We start from the raw sequence: 13,995 nt of genomic DNA, 5'->3' as shown, positions 1-13,995 counted from the left end.
GTTTACGCATGACTTTTTCAAGGCCTTTCCAGATGCCATGAATTTAGGTTAGGTGTCTCGTTTTTCCATTGCATTTCATTCTTGCCTTATTATAGTGGCCATAATTTGTAGGTTAAAAGTCAAGACAGACCTTTTGAATTGTGATAATACTTAAAGGCAGAATTGTGCTGTGCTTAGTTGCTTGGTCCTGTCCTACTCTTTGTGACCCCATGGATTGTAGCCCACCAGGCTCCTCTGTCTATGGGGATTCTCTAGGCAAGAATGCTGGAGTGGGTTGCCATGCCATCCTCCAAATCTTCCCAACCCAGGGATTGAACCCAGGTCTCCCACGTTGCAGGCAGATTCTTTACCAACTGAGCCACCAGCGAAGCCCAAAAGGCAGTTATTTTGAGTACATTTTCCTTATCTATAAAAAAGTATTAATGATAATACCTAAATTTAGTTGTTTAAATTCTGCATAGTAGGGCTTCCCTGGTGATTGAGCAGTAAAGAATGTGTCTTCAATGTAGGAGATGCAGGTTTGACCCCTGGGTCAGGAAGATCCCTTGCAGAAGGAAATGGCAACCTGTTACAGTGTTGTCTGGGAAATCCCATGCACAGAGGAGCCTGGTGGGCTACAGTCCATGGGGTCACAAGAGAGTTGGACATGACTGAGTAAACAACAACAAACTGCACAGTAACAATTTGGCACAGAATAAGTACTTAATATTTAGTAAAAGATTGAGTTCTGCTTTAATAAATGTACTGGATAGCATGCCTCAGGCTAACATCCAATTCAGAAACCAAGTAGAAATATTTGGCCATTTCTATTCCCATGTTTTCCAACTTTTCAATGGTGCAAGTCTACAATGAATGTGGTTCCTAAAGTTCCTTTCAGTATCCCCTTCATAGAAAAAGCAATGGGCACGATAGCTTCCTCTCAAAGTTCACCACTAAAAAGGAATTAACACAGGCTATCTTGAGAAGTCCAAAAATCCTGGAAAAGAATTTTCTGACTGGCCTCACTTAAAAGTCAGATGTTCATCTCAAAGTGTGAGTGAGGTGTCTTTTTTGGGATAATCAGCTGTGGCCAGGGGAGCAAGGCCTGTAAAAATATGGCAGCTTCCATTCAAATCACAGGACTGGGAAAAAGGAAGTATCTCCTTGAAAAGAAAATACTTTTATCTACAACAGGGAAGTGCTGTAATGACACTCTTCAAATAAAATCTTTTTTCCTAAGAGGACAAGAGATAAATTTTATCTCTACAAACACATTTTTCATTATATAGCTCAATCTCATGACATTCCAAGGGACATCTTAACAAAGCCTCAGTTAAACGATATACCTTAGTGTCTATGACATGCCCACCACTGTACCAAATGTTACCTTAAATAAACCACCACCTGGGGTTTCATCAATTTTGATGAAAGGTTGTTGACATGGCTGAAAGAACATTTAAGGAAAATGGAGTCTGAGACTCAAATTAGTCATAAAAAAGTCACACAAATGGTACAATTCTTTTACTGGGCTCAAACAAACATGGACAACTTTTTACTTTCTAAGATTTTGTTTGTTTCTATAGTAAACAAAATATATTTATGAAGTTTTACACATTTGATTAATTGGAGAAAGACAATACTTCAGTTTGGAAAGACAACCTTTAAAAGAAAAAGAAGTGAATTTCCTTCATGATGAAATGGACTAATAGAACTGTATTCCTAAACCACTTTATTTTTAAGCTATCAAATGTTCTCCTTCAAGCTGCTTTTCCTGTGTCTATTTATAGAGCCTCTTGGAAATGAATTAAAAGTCTTTGACTTCTTCATTCTGTTGAGAAACTCTTGAGAATGCTGAGATATCTCCAGATAACCAGTATGTTTTCTCCTAGGAACAAACTTCAGAGCCTCTTCCCAGCTACCAGTATTTTTCAGACATAACAAAATACGCATCATTTGATCTAAAGTGAGATTTTTGGTACCAGTGTCCCACTGCAAATATTTATCTAATGGAAGGCATTCTGTTGCCAGCTTCAGCCGTTTTGCTTTGGCTAGGGATGTGCCTGGCTGCATATTCTTATCAACAAAAGACCCCACTATATAAATTTTGTCATGCTTGAAAGTAGTCATAACATTGGGAGAATCTGCAGTTAAATATATAATACTATCTTTTGGAAATAAATCTACATGAGACTTTTCTGTTGCTGTTAAAAGCAATTTGTTCCATTTTTCTCCGTAACGTTTAACTAACTCTTTATAGTAGGCACCACCTGTTTTAAGATTACAGAAATAAATATGGAAAGGATCAACATTTCTTCTGTTACATCCTTCACTTTCTAAAAGTTGGGAAACAGCATTCTGTAATTCTTTTGGTTTCATATGGTCATCATAAGCCATGTCAAAAACCAAAGGCTGTCCAAACTGCATGGCCTGGGCACCTTTCCAGCCCATTGCAATGTCCATATTCCTGTCCCAAAGTCGTAGAAATAGAAAGTTTTGCTGTTTATCTTCCTTAATGGTTTCTGGTAGCTGATCTTTTTTAGGTTCTTCTTTTTCTGCTTTTTTCATTTCCTTTTTTATTTGTCTGGCTTTTTTCATTTTTTCCTTAATATATAAGTATTTTAAATATTTCCTTTTTGATGACTTAGAAACACATTCCATAAGGGTTTTGAGCTCTTCTTCACTGAAGTGTTCTGGTACTTCTTTGCCAAGCAACCTCCACATCTCAACTAACTCCCTGGTGGCAGCTAGAGGATCTTCATCCTCGCTACTTGTGGCTGTTGAAACATCCTCTTCTTGCACACTAGATTTCATTGTAATTTTCCACCTGTCCAACTCCAGCTCTTCAGAAGGTGGTGTACTCTCCTTATTAGGATAGGATGCAGCTGGTATTTTGGAAGACATGTATCTCTGCATAATTGTTGAATACAAAACCCTTCTCTTCCTATGAAGGGTAAATGGCACTAAAACTCTGGCAAAAGGTCTTAAGAAGGTGATACTGACACTCATTTTGAGGAGAACAGGCATGTAAGAAAAGCCCTATAAAAAAAGAAAAATGTAATGAAAAGTTAAAGGTTGTATAAATTTGAGATATCAAAATACAATTGATTCTGAAACACAAAGTGGAATCTTAGTCCAACTTAATTGTTGCGCCATTAATTTTTCTTGATTCCTGTGGCCTACAGCCTGTGATCATTCATTAGGAAAAAAGTGGAGAAAACTCTTTTGGGTTCTTATTTGACATATGAATTTCACTCTTGTTTTAGACAAAGGATACCTTGAAGATCCTACTTAGGTTTGTATCTGGGGACCCAGAAGATCAATGTTACTGAAAAACAAAGTTATGTACTATATGGCTGAGATAGCACTATACTCTCCATTTTCTATTAAGCCTAGATACAGACCCAAACAAAAGATCCTCAATGAGCAATATGTAAAGACAAAGGGCAGAAACATTACAGAAAATGGCAACTAGTAAAAACCATTTGGCAGCCACTGTGCCAATGCCCTCATGTTTTCAAAAGAGAGATTTTTTTAAAGTTTTGTAAAAAAATATTTATTTATTTGGCTGTACCAGGTCTTAGTTGCAGCATAAGGGATCTGGTTCCTTGATCAAGGATCAAACCTGGGACCCCTATGTTGGGAGCGCCAAGTCTTAGCCACTGGAGTACCAAGAAGTCCCTAGAGAGATCTTCTGATTTAAAAACAAAATAAAATCTCCCTTCTCCAATATAGACTTTACTCTGCAGCAAATAATGTTATTGCCAAACAAAATATCCAGAATTAGGGCAAATATATATATATATATATAAGCTCTACAATTTTATCCTATAGGTCTGGAAGTCCACAAAACAATGAAGATGCTTAAAGATGTGAAACTAATGCTTGACTTGAAGCAAAAAAAAAAAAAAAAGGAATTCGATTTTTCACAAAATGCAACTAAAATACTTGAAAAATTCCTTCTTCCCTTGGCTTCATTTACTGACACTGCATATTCCTAGGTGTCTGACCTGTGCACTGATGTTCAGCTCGATCCCCCTTCCCTCCCTCAAACACACACAAGGTGGATATGCTTCTGAGTTCTGTCCTTAGACCTCTTTTCAATCTAAATATTTTCTCTATGAACTCTGATCTACCTCCCTGACTTTGATCACCATGTATGAGATGACACTTCAAATGCAACAAACTGAAATCTGTCTCCCTTTCCTTCCCAATCTGCTTTTCCTTCTGTTGTTTCAGGAAGGGACAATAATATCCATCCATTTGCTGATGTCAGAAACTGGGAGTCATTTCATTACTGTCCTCTCTCACACCTTCCATTCCTAATTTGAGTTATAATCATTTACTTTCTAAGTACTTCTTGAATCCATTCACTTCTCTTCAACTTCCTTAATTGTGTCTCCTAGCTTCAAAATTTGCTCTCCCTCTTCTCTAAACAATTTAGAGCTAGTGCAGATCAATACACTCATCCTCCTCAATGTGTACTTTTAAACTCACTATTACCAGGTCAAACTCTAAACTTAATATATGTGGCATATAATTTTTTTCCCCCCACAAAATCACCTTTTGCTTATCTCCAGCTACATCTCTAGCTATTTGTCACCTCAAACTTTAGATTAACTATTCCTCCTATTGACTTCCCTCTTAGTTCAGCTGGTAAAGAGTCCGCCTGCAGTGAAGGAGTTCACCTGCAATGCAGGAGACCTGGGTTCCATTCCTAGGTTGGGAAGATCCCCTAGAGAAGAAAATGGTAACCCACTACAATATTTCTAGCCTGGGAAATCCCATGGGCAGAGGAACCTGGTGGGCTACAGTCCATGGGGTCTCAAGAGTCAGGCACGATTTAGGAACTAAACCACCACCATGGTAATCTGGACAAGGCCTGTGTTTATATTTTGACACTGAACCCAATGCTTCGCGGTATATAGCTCACATTTATCATTCAAGTATTTTTCGATTAAATACTCCTGGTCAATGCTTCTCTTATTTAAAACAAGTTCAGACAGCTTTTAAAGAAGAAAGCATTTTACTTTAGACTCTTCTAAATATTTAAGCGAGAGTTCTCAGCTTCAATATGAGAGGTAAGTATTTCAGAAAAAGTCTTGAGTTTTGTCTTTGTAACTGATAACTATTTTTAGGATATCATAGAAATACTCGCCTCCCCCCAATTTAAACAGTGAACACGAATATCATTTTAGGCAACACCCTTTCATGTATTGTACCTTGTTGATGTTGTTTAGTTGCTACCTCGTGTCTCATTCTTTTAGACGCCATGGACTGTAACCCACCAGATTACTCTGTCCATGGGATTTCCCAGGCAAGAATAGTGGAGTGGGTTGCCATTTCTCAACCCATGTATCTAACCGGGTCTCCGGCATTGCCAAGCAGATTCTTAGCTGCGTAGCCAATAGGGAAGCCCTCCGGGTATCGTTCTACTTACAGTTTATGAATCACTGGGCTTCCTTTTATCTATGGGCCGGCCTTGCGCACAGGCTCCAGTACCTTAGGCCTCCCGCTTCCTCCCACCTCGCCACACACGCTGGGAGACAAGAAAGCCGCCCATACCCGCAGTGCAGAGACAATAACTCCCGCGGGTGCAAACCGCAAGGAACCCAAGAGCACCCAAGATTCTACCGTGAACTTCTGCCAAGGGATGAGCGCCGTACGTGACTCACAGCTTGCCTATCACTCGACACAGTTCCCGTCGTGGACGAAAGACTAGAAGCCGGAAATCCCGCCCTTTCCTCCAGGCGCTGCTATATGACGTCACACCATTAGGGGTGCGTCTGCGGCCTGGAAAGTAGCTGTGTGGTGCAACACAGGCTGAAAAACACCCACTGACCTTAGCAGTACAAAGACGATTGGAACCACATTGTGAGATTTGGGGGCTGAAGCCAGGTGAGAGTGGGTAACGGATGAATGGAATATGAGAAAATGAAGTCGAGTTCAAACATTTTTATGAAAGTTGGCAGTTCGGTGAACTCAGCATCCGGTGTGGTGTCCAGGAAGTTTCCGTTATTTTTACTCTTACTGGGAGAGATTTGACCAACTGATCGGATTGTTAACATGGGAATAAGGAAAGAAAGGATTCAGAGGACAGTTGGAGAGGATCGCTCTTGTACAGGAGGAGTACTTCCTTTGTAACAAAAAGGGAAGAAACTTAGGTAGGGATGGAAATCAGTTTGTAGATATGGCAGTTGTAATTTGAGAGTTCCAGTTTCTTTTTTTTTAATTTATTTTTGACTGGAAGATAGTTTCTTTACAATGTTGTGTTGGTTTCTGACATACAACAATGTGAATCATCCATAATAATACACAGATCACCTCCGTCTTGGTCCTCCCTCCCCTCGCCCCACCTCACCCTTCTAGGTCATCATAGAACCCTGGGTTGAGCTTCCTGTGTTATACACCAGATTCCCCCTAGCTGTCTGTTTTACATAAGATCACCTTCCTCTTGGAACTCCCTCCCCCCGACCCCACCCCACCCCTCTAGATCATCACAGAACTCTGGGTTGAGCTCCCTGTGTTATACACCTGCTTCCCACTAGCTGTCTGTTTTACATATGGTAGTATATATATCTCAATGCCACTCTTTCAATTTGTCCCACCCTCGACTTCACTCACTGTGTCCATAAGTACATTCTCTACATCTTCATCTCTATTCTTGCTAAATGTTAGTCGCTTCAGTCGTGTCCGACTCTTTGCGACCCCATGGACTGTGGTCCGCCAGGCTCTTCTGTTCATGGAATTCTCCAGGCAAGAATACTGGAGTGGGTTGCCATTTTCTTCTCCAGGGGATCTTCCCAACCCAGGGATCGAACCTGGGTTTCGTGCATTGTGGGCAGATGCTTTACTGGCTGAGCCACCAGGGAAGTAAGATTTTCGCTAAGAGTTCCCATTTCTGAAGGAAGTAGTCTGCTAAGAATCTGTGGAGAGTGAAGAAAGGGAGAAGGTTTGATACTGTCATGAATAATTAATGTGACATACTAAGAGTGATGGAGAAGTTTTTCACGTATTTTGGTATAGGGAAGTCCTTCTGGCTTTTATCTATGGTTCTGCCTGAACTTTGTGTGAACTAAAACAGCCTGAATTATGACCTGTTGAATGCTTATACAGCATATCTGCTTTAACTATTAAGGTAAAGAATGCCCTCAATTAAGACAAAGATAAATAGCTCCCTACCTATGGCATTGTTTAATAGTTTCTTGATGATGATGTTTCCTTCCCAGACACCAGGATCCTGCTATCTCATTGAATTCATACTCATCTGTCTGTTTTGAAACATTGAATGATTGCACCCCTGTTGTGTTTGATGTGTGTTCTTTGTTTTAATAATAAGGTTTAAAACTGTGTTGAAAACCATGCTTCATTGGAACAGATCCTTGGAACCACTAAGAAGCTTCCTCCTAGGCTATATTCCCCATTTTGGCTCAAGTAAAACTCTTTTCTATTTCTTAGAATAGTTTAAGTATTGATTATTTGTGTCAGCAATAGAAATAGAAAGTAGAGTGGCATTTACAGGGGCTAAGAGGATGGTGCTGAAAATGAAGTGTTTAGTGGTATAAAGTTTCAGTTTTCTAAGGTGAAAAAGTTCTAGAGATCTGTTGCACAACAACACTACCGAAGTTAAAAATTGTTAATATGGTAAACTTATGTTTTCCCTAAAATCACAATTAGAAATAAAAAAGGAAAAGAAGTGTCAGCTGACTAGGGAATGACAGTCATGTTGTTGGGCTCTATTTATGATTTAATTTGGGTTTCCCTGGTGGCTCAGACAGTCAGGAATCTTCTACAATGCAGCAGACCTGGGTTTGATCCCTGTTTTGGAAAGATTCCCTGGAGAAGGGAATGGCAACCCATTCCAGTATTCTTGTCTGGAGAATTCCATGGACAGAGGAGCCTGGTGTGCTGTGGTCTATGGGATTGAAAAGAGTCAGACATGACTGAGCTACTAACACACAATCTAATTCAGTTTGTTTGTTTTTGTTCAGTCTCTAAGTCATGTCTAAATCTTTGCAACTGCATGGACTGCAGCATGCCAGGCTTCCCTGTCCTTTGCTATCTCCTGGACTTTGCTCAAACTCATGTTCATTAAGTCAGTGATGCTATCCAATCATCTCATCCTCTATTGCCCCCTTCTCCTCCTGCCTTTAATCTTTGCCAGGATCAGTCTTTTCCATTGAGTCAGCTCTTTGTATCACGTGGCCAAAGTATTGGAGCTTCAGTTTCAGCATCAGTCCTTCCAATGAATATTCAGGGTTGGTTTCCTTTAGGATTGATTCATTTGATCTCCTTGCAGTCCAGGGAGCTCTCAAGAGTCTTCTCCAGCACCACAGTTTGAAAGCTCAATTCTTTGGCACTTAGCCTTCTTGATGGTCCAACTCTCACATCCATACATGCCTGCAGGAAAAACCATAGCTTTTACTATACAGACCTTTGTTGGCAGAGTGATGTCTCTGCTTTTTAATACACTGTCTAGGTTTGTCATAGCTTTTCTTCCAAGGAGCAAGTTTTTAATTTCATGGCTGCAGTCACCATCCATGGTGAGTTTGAAGCCCAAGAGAAGAAAATCTGTCACTCTTCCCACTTTTTCTCTTATTTGCTATGAAGTGATGAGACTACATGCTCTAATCTTTTTTTGTATGTTGAGTTTTAAGCCAGCTTTTTCACTCTCTTTCACCCTTATCAAGAGGCTCTTTAGTAACTCCTCGATTTCTGTCATTAGAGTGGTATCTGCATATCTGAGATTGTTGATATTTCTCCCAGCAAATCTTGATTCCAGCTTGTGATTCATCAAGCCTGGCATTTTGCAAGATGTACCTTGCATTTAAATTAAATAAACAGTGTGACAATATATAGCCTTATCATATTCCTTTCCCAATTTTGAACCGGTTCATTGTTCCATGTCCGGATATAATTGTTGCTTTTTGACCTCATACAGGTTTCTCAGGAGGCAGGTAAGGTGGTCTGGTATTCCCACATCTTTAAGAATTTTAATGAAGCAGATGTTTTCCTGGAATTCCCTTGCTTTCTCTGTGATCCAGGGAATGTTGCCAATTTGATCTCTGCTTCCCCTCCCTTTTCTAAACTCAGCTTGTACATCTTGAAGTTCTTGGTTCACATATTGCTGAAGCCTAGCTTAAAGGATTGTGAGTATTTGTAGTGATATCACTCTATCTTGTTATGTGATCTCCGCCCCCCCTCCATTTTGCCAACAAAGGAGATGATAAACAGGTTAGTAGATGGAATTGAGTAGGAGATCAGAAACAGGTGAATAGATGTAATTGAGTAAGCAAACTGAACAATATGACACTGAAAAGAGCCAGGTATCATCTACTTTTGTGAATGTTTTGGTGGAGCAATATATATTTGATACAGCCAAGATTCAGGCCATGACCACAAGAGTCAGTGGCAGGATTACAGTGGGTTGGGTCATGAGAGATGATCTAGAAATCCAAGTCAGGGTATAAGTATGGTACAGTTTTTGATTCAAAACTCAATTTTGTACTCTGTATTTAGTAGCATTTGAAGTTTCTCTTTTGGTGTGGGCCTGTCTTACAGATTACTAAAATTAGGGAGGTCTCTGCTTTCTGGGGCAGATATTATTTTGATTTTTAAAAAGTGAGATGAAAGTTTTAGGATACTTAAGAGTCAGAGGCCAAACAAAAGGATTTTCTTGTCCTTTCATGCCTTGCAAAGTTTATTGCTATGCAATACCTTGACCATTCCTCTCTCAGCCCGAGGGTAGGTAGTGTCTTCTGTTACCTAATTGTTCTAGGATTTGGGAACTGGGATGTATTATTTAGGAAAAGTGAAGTTGCTCAGTCATGTCTGACTCTTTGCAACCCTAAGGGCTGTTGCCAACCAGGCTCCTCAGTCCACAGAATTTTCCAGGCAAGAATACTGGAGTGGGTTGCCATTTCCTTCTCCAGGGGATCTTCCCGACCCAGGGATCGAACCCGGGTCTCTCTAATTGCAGGCAGACGCTTTACCACCTGAGCCACCAGGGAAGCCCCTATGAAGCTGTTTCCATGCGGTTTTGAACCGGGGACCTTTTGCATGTTAGGCAAACGTGATAACGACTACGCTACAGAAACCACACAAATGAAAGTCACTCAGTCGTGTCTGATTCTTTGGGACCCCATGGACTGTAGGCTGCCAGGCTCCTCTGTCCATGGAATTCTCTGGGCCAGAATACTGGAGTGGGTAGCCTTTCCCTTCTCCAGGGGATCTTCCCAGTCCAGGGATTGAACCCAGGTCTCCCACATTGCAGACGGATTCTTTACCAGCTGAGCTACCAGGGAAGCCCAAGAATACTGGAGTGGGAAGCCTATCCCTTCTCCAGTGGATCTTCCTGACCCAGGAATCGAACTGAGGTCTACTGCATTGCAGGCGGATTCTTTACTAACTGAACTATTTAGGAAATACTGCTAAAAACAGGATTTCCCCCAAGCCACAAATCCTCTCCACAAAGATAGTAAAGAAAGAAAACATTTAGTTTTGAATAAGCACTAAACCAGGTTGTGGTGGGCATCATAGGCAATCGGTGAAGAGATTGTGAAGACAGAAAGGAATCTCACCCCCTTAACTAGCCAAGTAGATAACCCCCACTGCAAACATATTTTCAAAATAAACAATAAACAGTCCTCAAGAGAACCTAACAGCATACTTTGTCATGTGAAGTTCATCCTAACTTTACCATGATAATTGAGGTTACTTTTATTTGTTAATTAGCTTTATCCAATCTTTTTGACAGGACATGGTTTTGCCAGTTGGAGTAAGGCATCCATCAAACTTAAGTTCTTGCCCTGGCATGAGAACTATGAGATAGGGGAACTACCTTCCTTGATCTTTATATTTTAAAAAGATGGCTTTCAGGTTCTAGAGGAAACATTCCTGAGTTGTGAGATGGGCAAGAAGCTTATTTAGCCATTATGAATATTTACATCTATTTGAAAAGGAGAAAGACATTCTGAAAGTGTGAGGGGAAGAAATCCCTTTGTTTTCAACAATGAGGATTACATCTCTTATTTTTAATTTGTATTTGCCCTTAAATTATATGGTAGACAACTGGAGGTAATGGTCGTGAAAGACAAGTGAGACACACCACTTCCTTTCCTGTGGGGAGAGAGACAAATGTGTCAGTTGGATCATTGGGACCATAAAACATGGGTTCAGCCAATAAACCTCTTTTGTTGCTTTCTTCAGGGGAGGAACTTTGGTCCAGATGATCATCCCTGATAACTTTCACCTCACATGAGATAGATTTAACTTTATTACCTCTCTGGTAACTCCTAATCTTTCAAACAGTCGTTCCCAAAGTGTGATCCTCAGACTGACAACATTAGCATCACCTGGGAACTGTTAAAAGGCAAATTTTGTGGCCCCACCTAGCAATCCTACTGAATTAGAAACTCTGGCAGTGACACCTAGCAGTTGGTGTTTTAAGACTTCCAAGTTATTCTGATGTACTTTGAAGACAGAGAACCACTGCCTTTGAAGAAACCTTGAAAAGGAAGTAAGAGAAATTCTTGCCATCTTCTTTAACAGAGACTTCCCATAGCAAATTCACAAACAACATGTTTTCTTTTTTTGTTAAAAATATGTTTAGTATTAGGTAAGCCCCTGGTGGCTCAGAGGGTCAAGAGTCTGCCTGCAGTGCAGGAGACCTGGGTTCGATCCCTGGGTGGGGAAGATCCCCTGGAGAAGGAAATGGCAACCCACTCCCGTATTCTTGCCTGGAGAATCCCATGGACAGAAGAACCTACCAGGCTACAGTCCATGTTTAGTATTGGGAGGCGACACACAAATCTTATACTTTCCTTACAATGATCATAACCTGTTACTTGTAACTGTTGGTATCTTCCACAAAAAGGGGAAAAAATGATCACATACTGGTGTCCAAAAGCCTTAGGATTTTCCTGAAGTGGCATATCAGACTCCCATATCAGTCTTTCCTCTATCAGGGCACGTCTCTGGTCTACAGCTTATAGCCAGAAATCTGGAGCTGTCCTTTTTTTGACTTCAAGCTGCTAAAATAGACCTACATCAGAAGGCAGAGAAAGGGATTATTTAGGGTGACCCTAGGAAGGAAAATGAAAATAAGCTTTCTTTTCAATTTGTGGCAAAAATTTTGATGTTTTGCAGAGAAAAAGGAAAGCAGTAGCTAAGTACACAGCTGTTTCAAGATAAACATGTTCCCAGAGCCAAGATGATTTTATAAGCAACAACTGCATTGAGCTGCTATACCATTAGTTTCAGTTGGCATTATTTCTGATGTGGTTGTCTAAAATATGTCTTTAAATTGTTTGGCATTCTCTCAAGAGGTGGGGAGAAGGCAATGGCACCCCACTCCAGTACTCTTGCCTGGAAAATCCCATGGATGGAGGAGCCTGGTAGGCTGCAGTCCATGGGGTCGCTGGGAGTCGGACATGACTGAGCAACTTCCCTTTCATTTTTCACCGTCACACATTGGAGAAGGAAATGGCAACCCACTCCAGTATTCTTGCCTGGAGAATCCCAGGGACGGGGGAGCCTGGTGGGCTGCCATCTATGAGGTTGCACAGAGTCGGACACGACTGAAGTGACTTAGCAGCAGCAGCAAGAGGTGGAGTCTAATTCCTCTTCCCTTGGACTTAGTGACCTGTGTCTAACAAATAGGAAAAGAGTAGACCAGTATGCCACTTCAGAGCATAGGTCATAAAAGATAGTGTAGTTTCCTGCTTGCCCATTCACCTGGGTGATTGATCCCAGGGGAAGCTAGCTGCCCTGTTGTGAGGACACTCAAGTGACAAAAACTCTCCTTGGCCACATTTTAGTTAAGCTCCTCTGAGTCCTCTCCTGGGACTAGTCCTTGACCTTGACCTGTGAGAGTGCTGCTGCTAAGTCACTTCATTCATGTCCGACTCTGTGCAACCCCATAGATGGCAGCCCATCAGGCTCCCCCATTCTTGGGATACTCCAGGCAAGAACACTGGAGTGGGTTACCATTTCCTTCTCCAATGCATGAAAGTGAAAAGTGAAAGTGAAGTCGCTCAGTTGTATCCGACTCTTAGCGACCCCATGGACTGCAGCCTACCAGGCTCCTCCATCCATGGGATTTTCCAGGCAAGAGTACTGGAGTGAGGTGCCATTGCCTTCTCTGGTGAGAGTGCATAGGTCACTGTTAGTAAGATTCCTGCTAAGTCATCCCGAACCTTGATATCTAATCAAGTTTATCATTCCTCATTCCTCATGTCTAAGCCCTTGGGTGGCCTTTAGCAAGACTCTCTCTACTCCTGAGATTTCCTCTTAGTTTTGGATCCACTGATACTGTTCAGTTCAGTTCAGTCACTCAGTCCTGTCTGACTCTTTGCAACCCCATGGACTGCAGCATGCCAGGCTTCCCTGTCCGTCACCAACTCCTGGAGCTTACTCAAACTCATGTCCATTGAGTTAGTGATGCCATCAAACCGTCTCATCCTCTGTCTTCCCCTCTTCCTCCCACCTTCAGTCCTTCCCAGCATCGGGGTTTTTTCAAATGAGTCATTCTTCACCTCAGGTGGCCAAAGTATTGCAGTTGCAACTTCAGCATCAGTCCTTCCAATGAATATTCAGGACTGATTTCCTTCAGGATGGACTGGTTGGATCTCCTTGATGTTCAAGGGACTCCCAGAGAGTCTTCTCCAACAGCACAGTTCAAAAGCATCAATTCTTCAGCATTCAGCTTTCTTTATAATACAACTTTCATATCCATACATGACTACAGGAAAACCATAGCTTTGACTAGATGGACCTTTGTTGGCAAAATAATGTCTCTGCTTTTGAATATGCTGTCCAGGTTGGTCAAAACTTTTCTTACAAGAAGCAAGCATCTTTTAATTTCATGGCTGCAGTCACCATCTGCAGTGATTTTGGAGCCCAGAAAAATAAAGTCTGTCACTGCTTCCATTGTTTCCCCATCTATTTGCCATGAAGTGATAGGACCAGATGCCATGATCTTTGTTTTCTGAATGTTGAGTTTTAAGCCAACTTTTTCAC

The 13,995-nt window shown here is 41.2% G+C and overlaps 2 protein-coding genes across 13 annotated transcripts in view; one reads left to right on the top strand and one right to left on the bottom strand.

Moving 5' to 3' along the window:
• Positions 1–1,485: 1,485 nt before the first annotated feature.
• On the bottom strand, positions 1,486–5,747 carry TRMT10C (tRNA methyltransferase 10C, mitochondrial RNase P subunit). Of its 4 annotated transcripts, none has more exons than XM_061426894.1 (2): positions 5,652–5,747; positions 1,486–3,015 (listed from the first exon to the last, which is right to left on the bottom strand). In XM_061426894.1, the coding sequence occupies exon 2, from the start codon at positions 3,001–3,003 to the stop codon at positions 1,723–1,725; it is 1,281 nt and encodes a 426-aa protein (XP_061282878.1). In that variant the 5' UTR covers positions 3,004–3,015; positions 5,652–5,747; the 3' UTR covers positions 1,486–1,722. The 4 variants fall into 4 exon arrangements, with proteins under 4 accessions (XP_061282878.1, XP_061282861.1, XP_061282870.1 ...); XM_061426877.1 differs by having other exon boundaries at positions 5,542–5,712; XM_061426886.1 differs by having other exon boundaries at positions 5,611–5,709.
• A 4-nt stretch (positions 5,748–5,751) lies between these two features.
• SENP7 (SUMO specific peptidase 7) overlaps positions 5,752–13,995 on the top strand; it is a 171,947-nt gene continuing 163,703 nt past the window's right edge. For 5 of the 9 annotated variants that reach the window (XM_061426821.1, XM_061426801.1, XM_061426811.1 and 2 more), the window contains exon 1: positions 5,761–5,874. The gene's annotated coding sequence lies outside the window, so the exon portion shown is untranslated. Of the gene's footprint in view, positions 5,875–13,995 lie in introns of all 9 variants that reach the window. The other 4 variants (XM_061426830.1, XM_061426772.1, XM_061426761.1 and 1 more) reach the window with 3 other exon arrangements.

This window comes from Bos javanicus, chromosome 1 (assembly GCF_032452875.1).
Source record: "Bos javanicus breed banteng chromosome 1, ARS-OSU_banteng_1.0, whole genome shotgun sequence".
NCBI lineage: Eukaryota > Metazoa > Chordata > Mammalia > Artiodactyla > Bovidae > Bos > Bos javanicus.
This window is presented reverse-complemented; position numbering and strand designations above follow the sequence as displayed.

Bases quoted from the DNA above. Each gene is read 5' to 3' on its own strand.
- TRMT10C (XM_061426894.1), bottom strand. From the start codon at position 3,003: ATGCCTGTTCTCCTCAAAATGAGTGTCAGTATCACCTTCTTAAGACCT.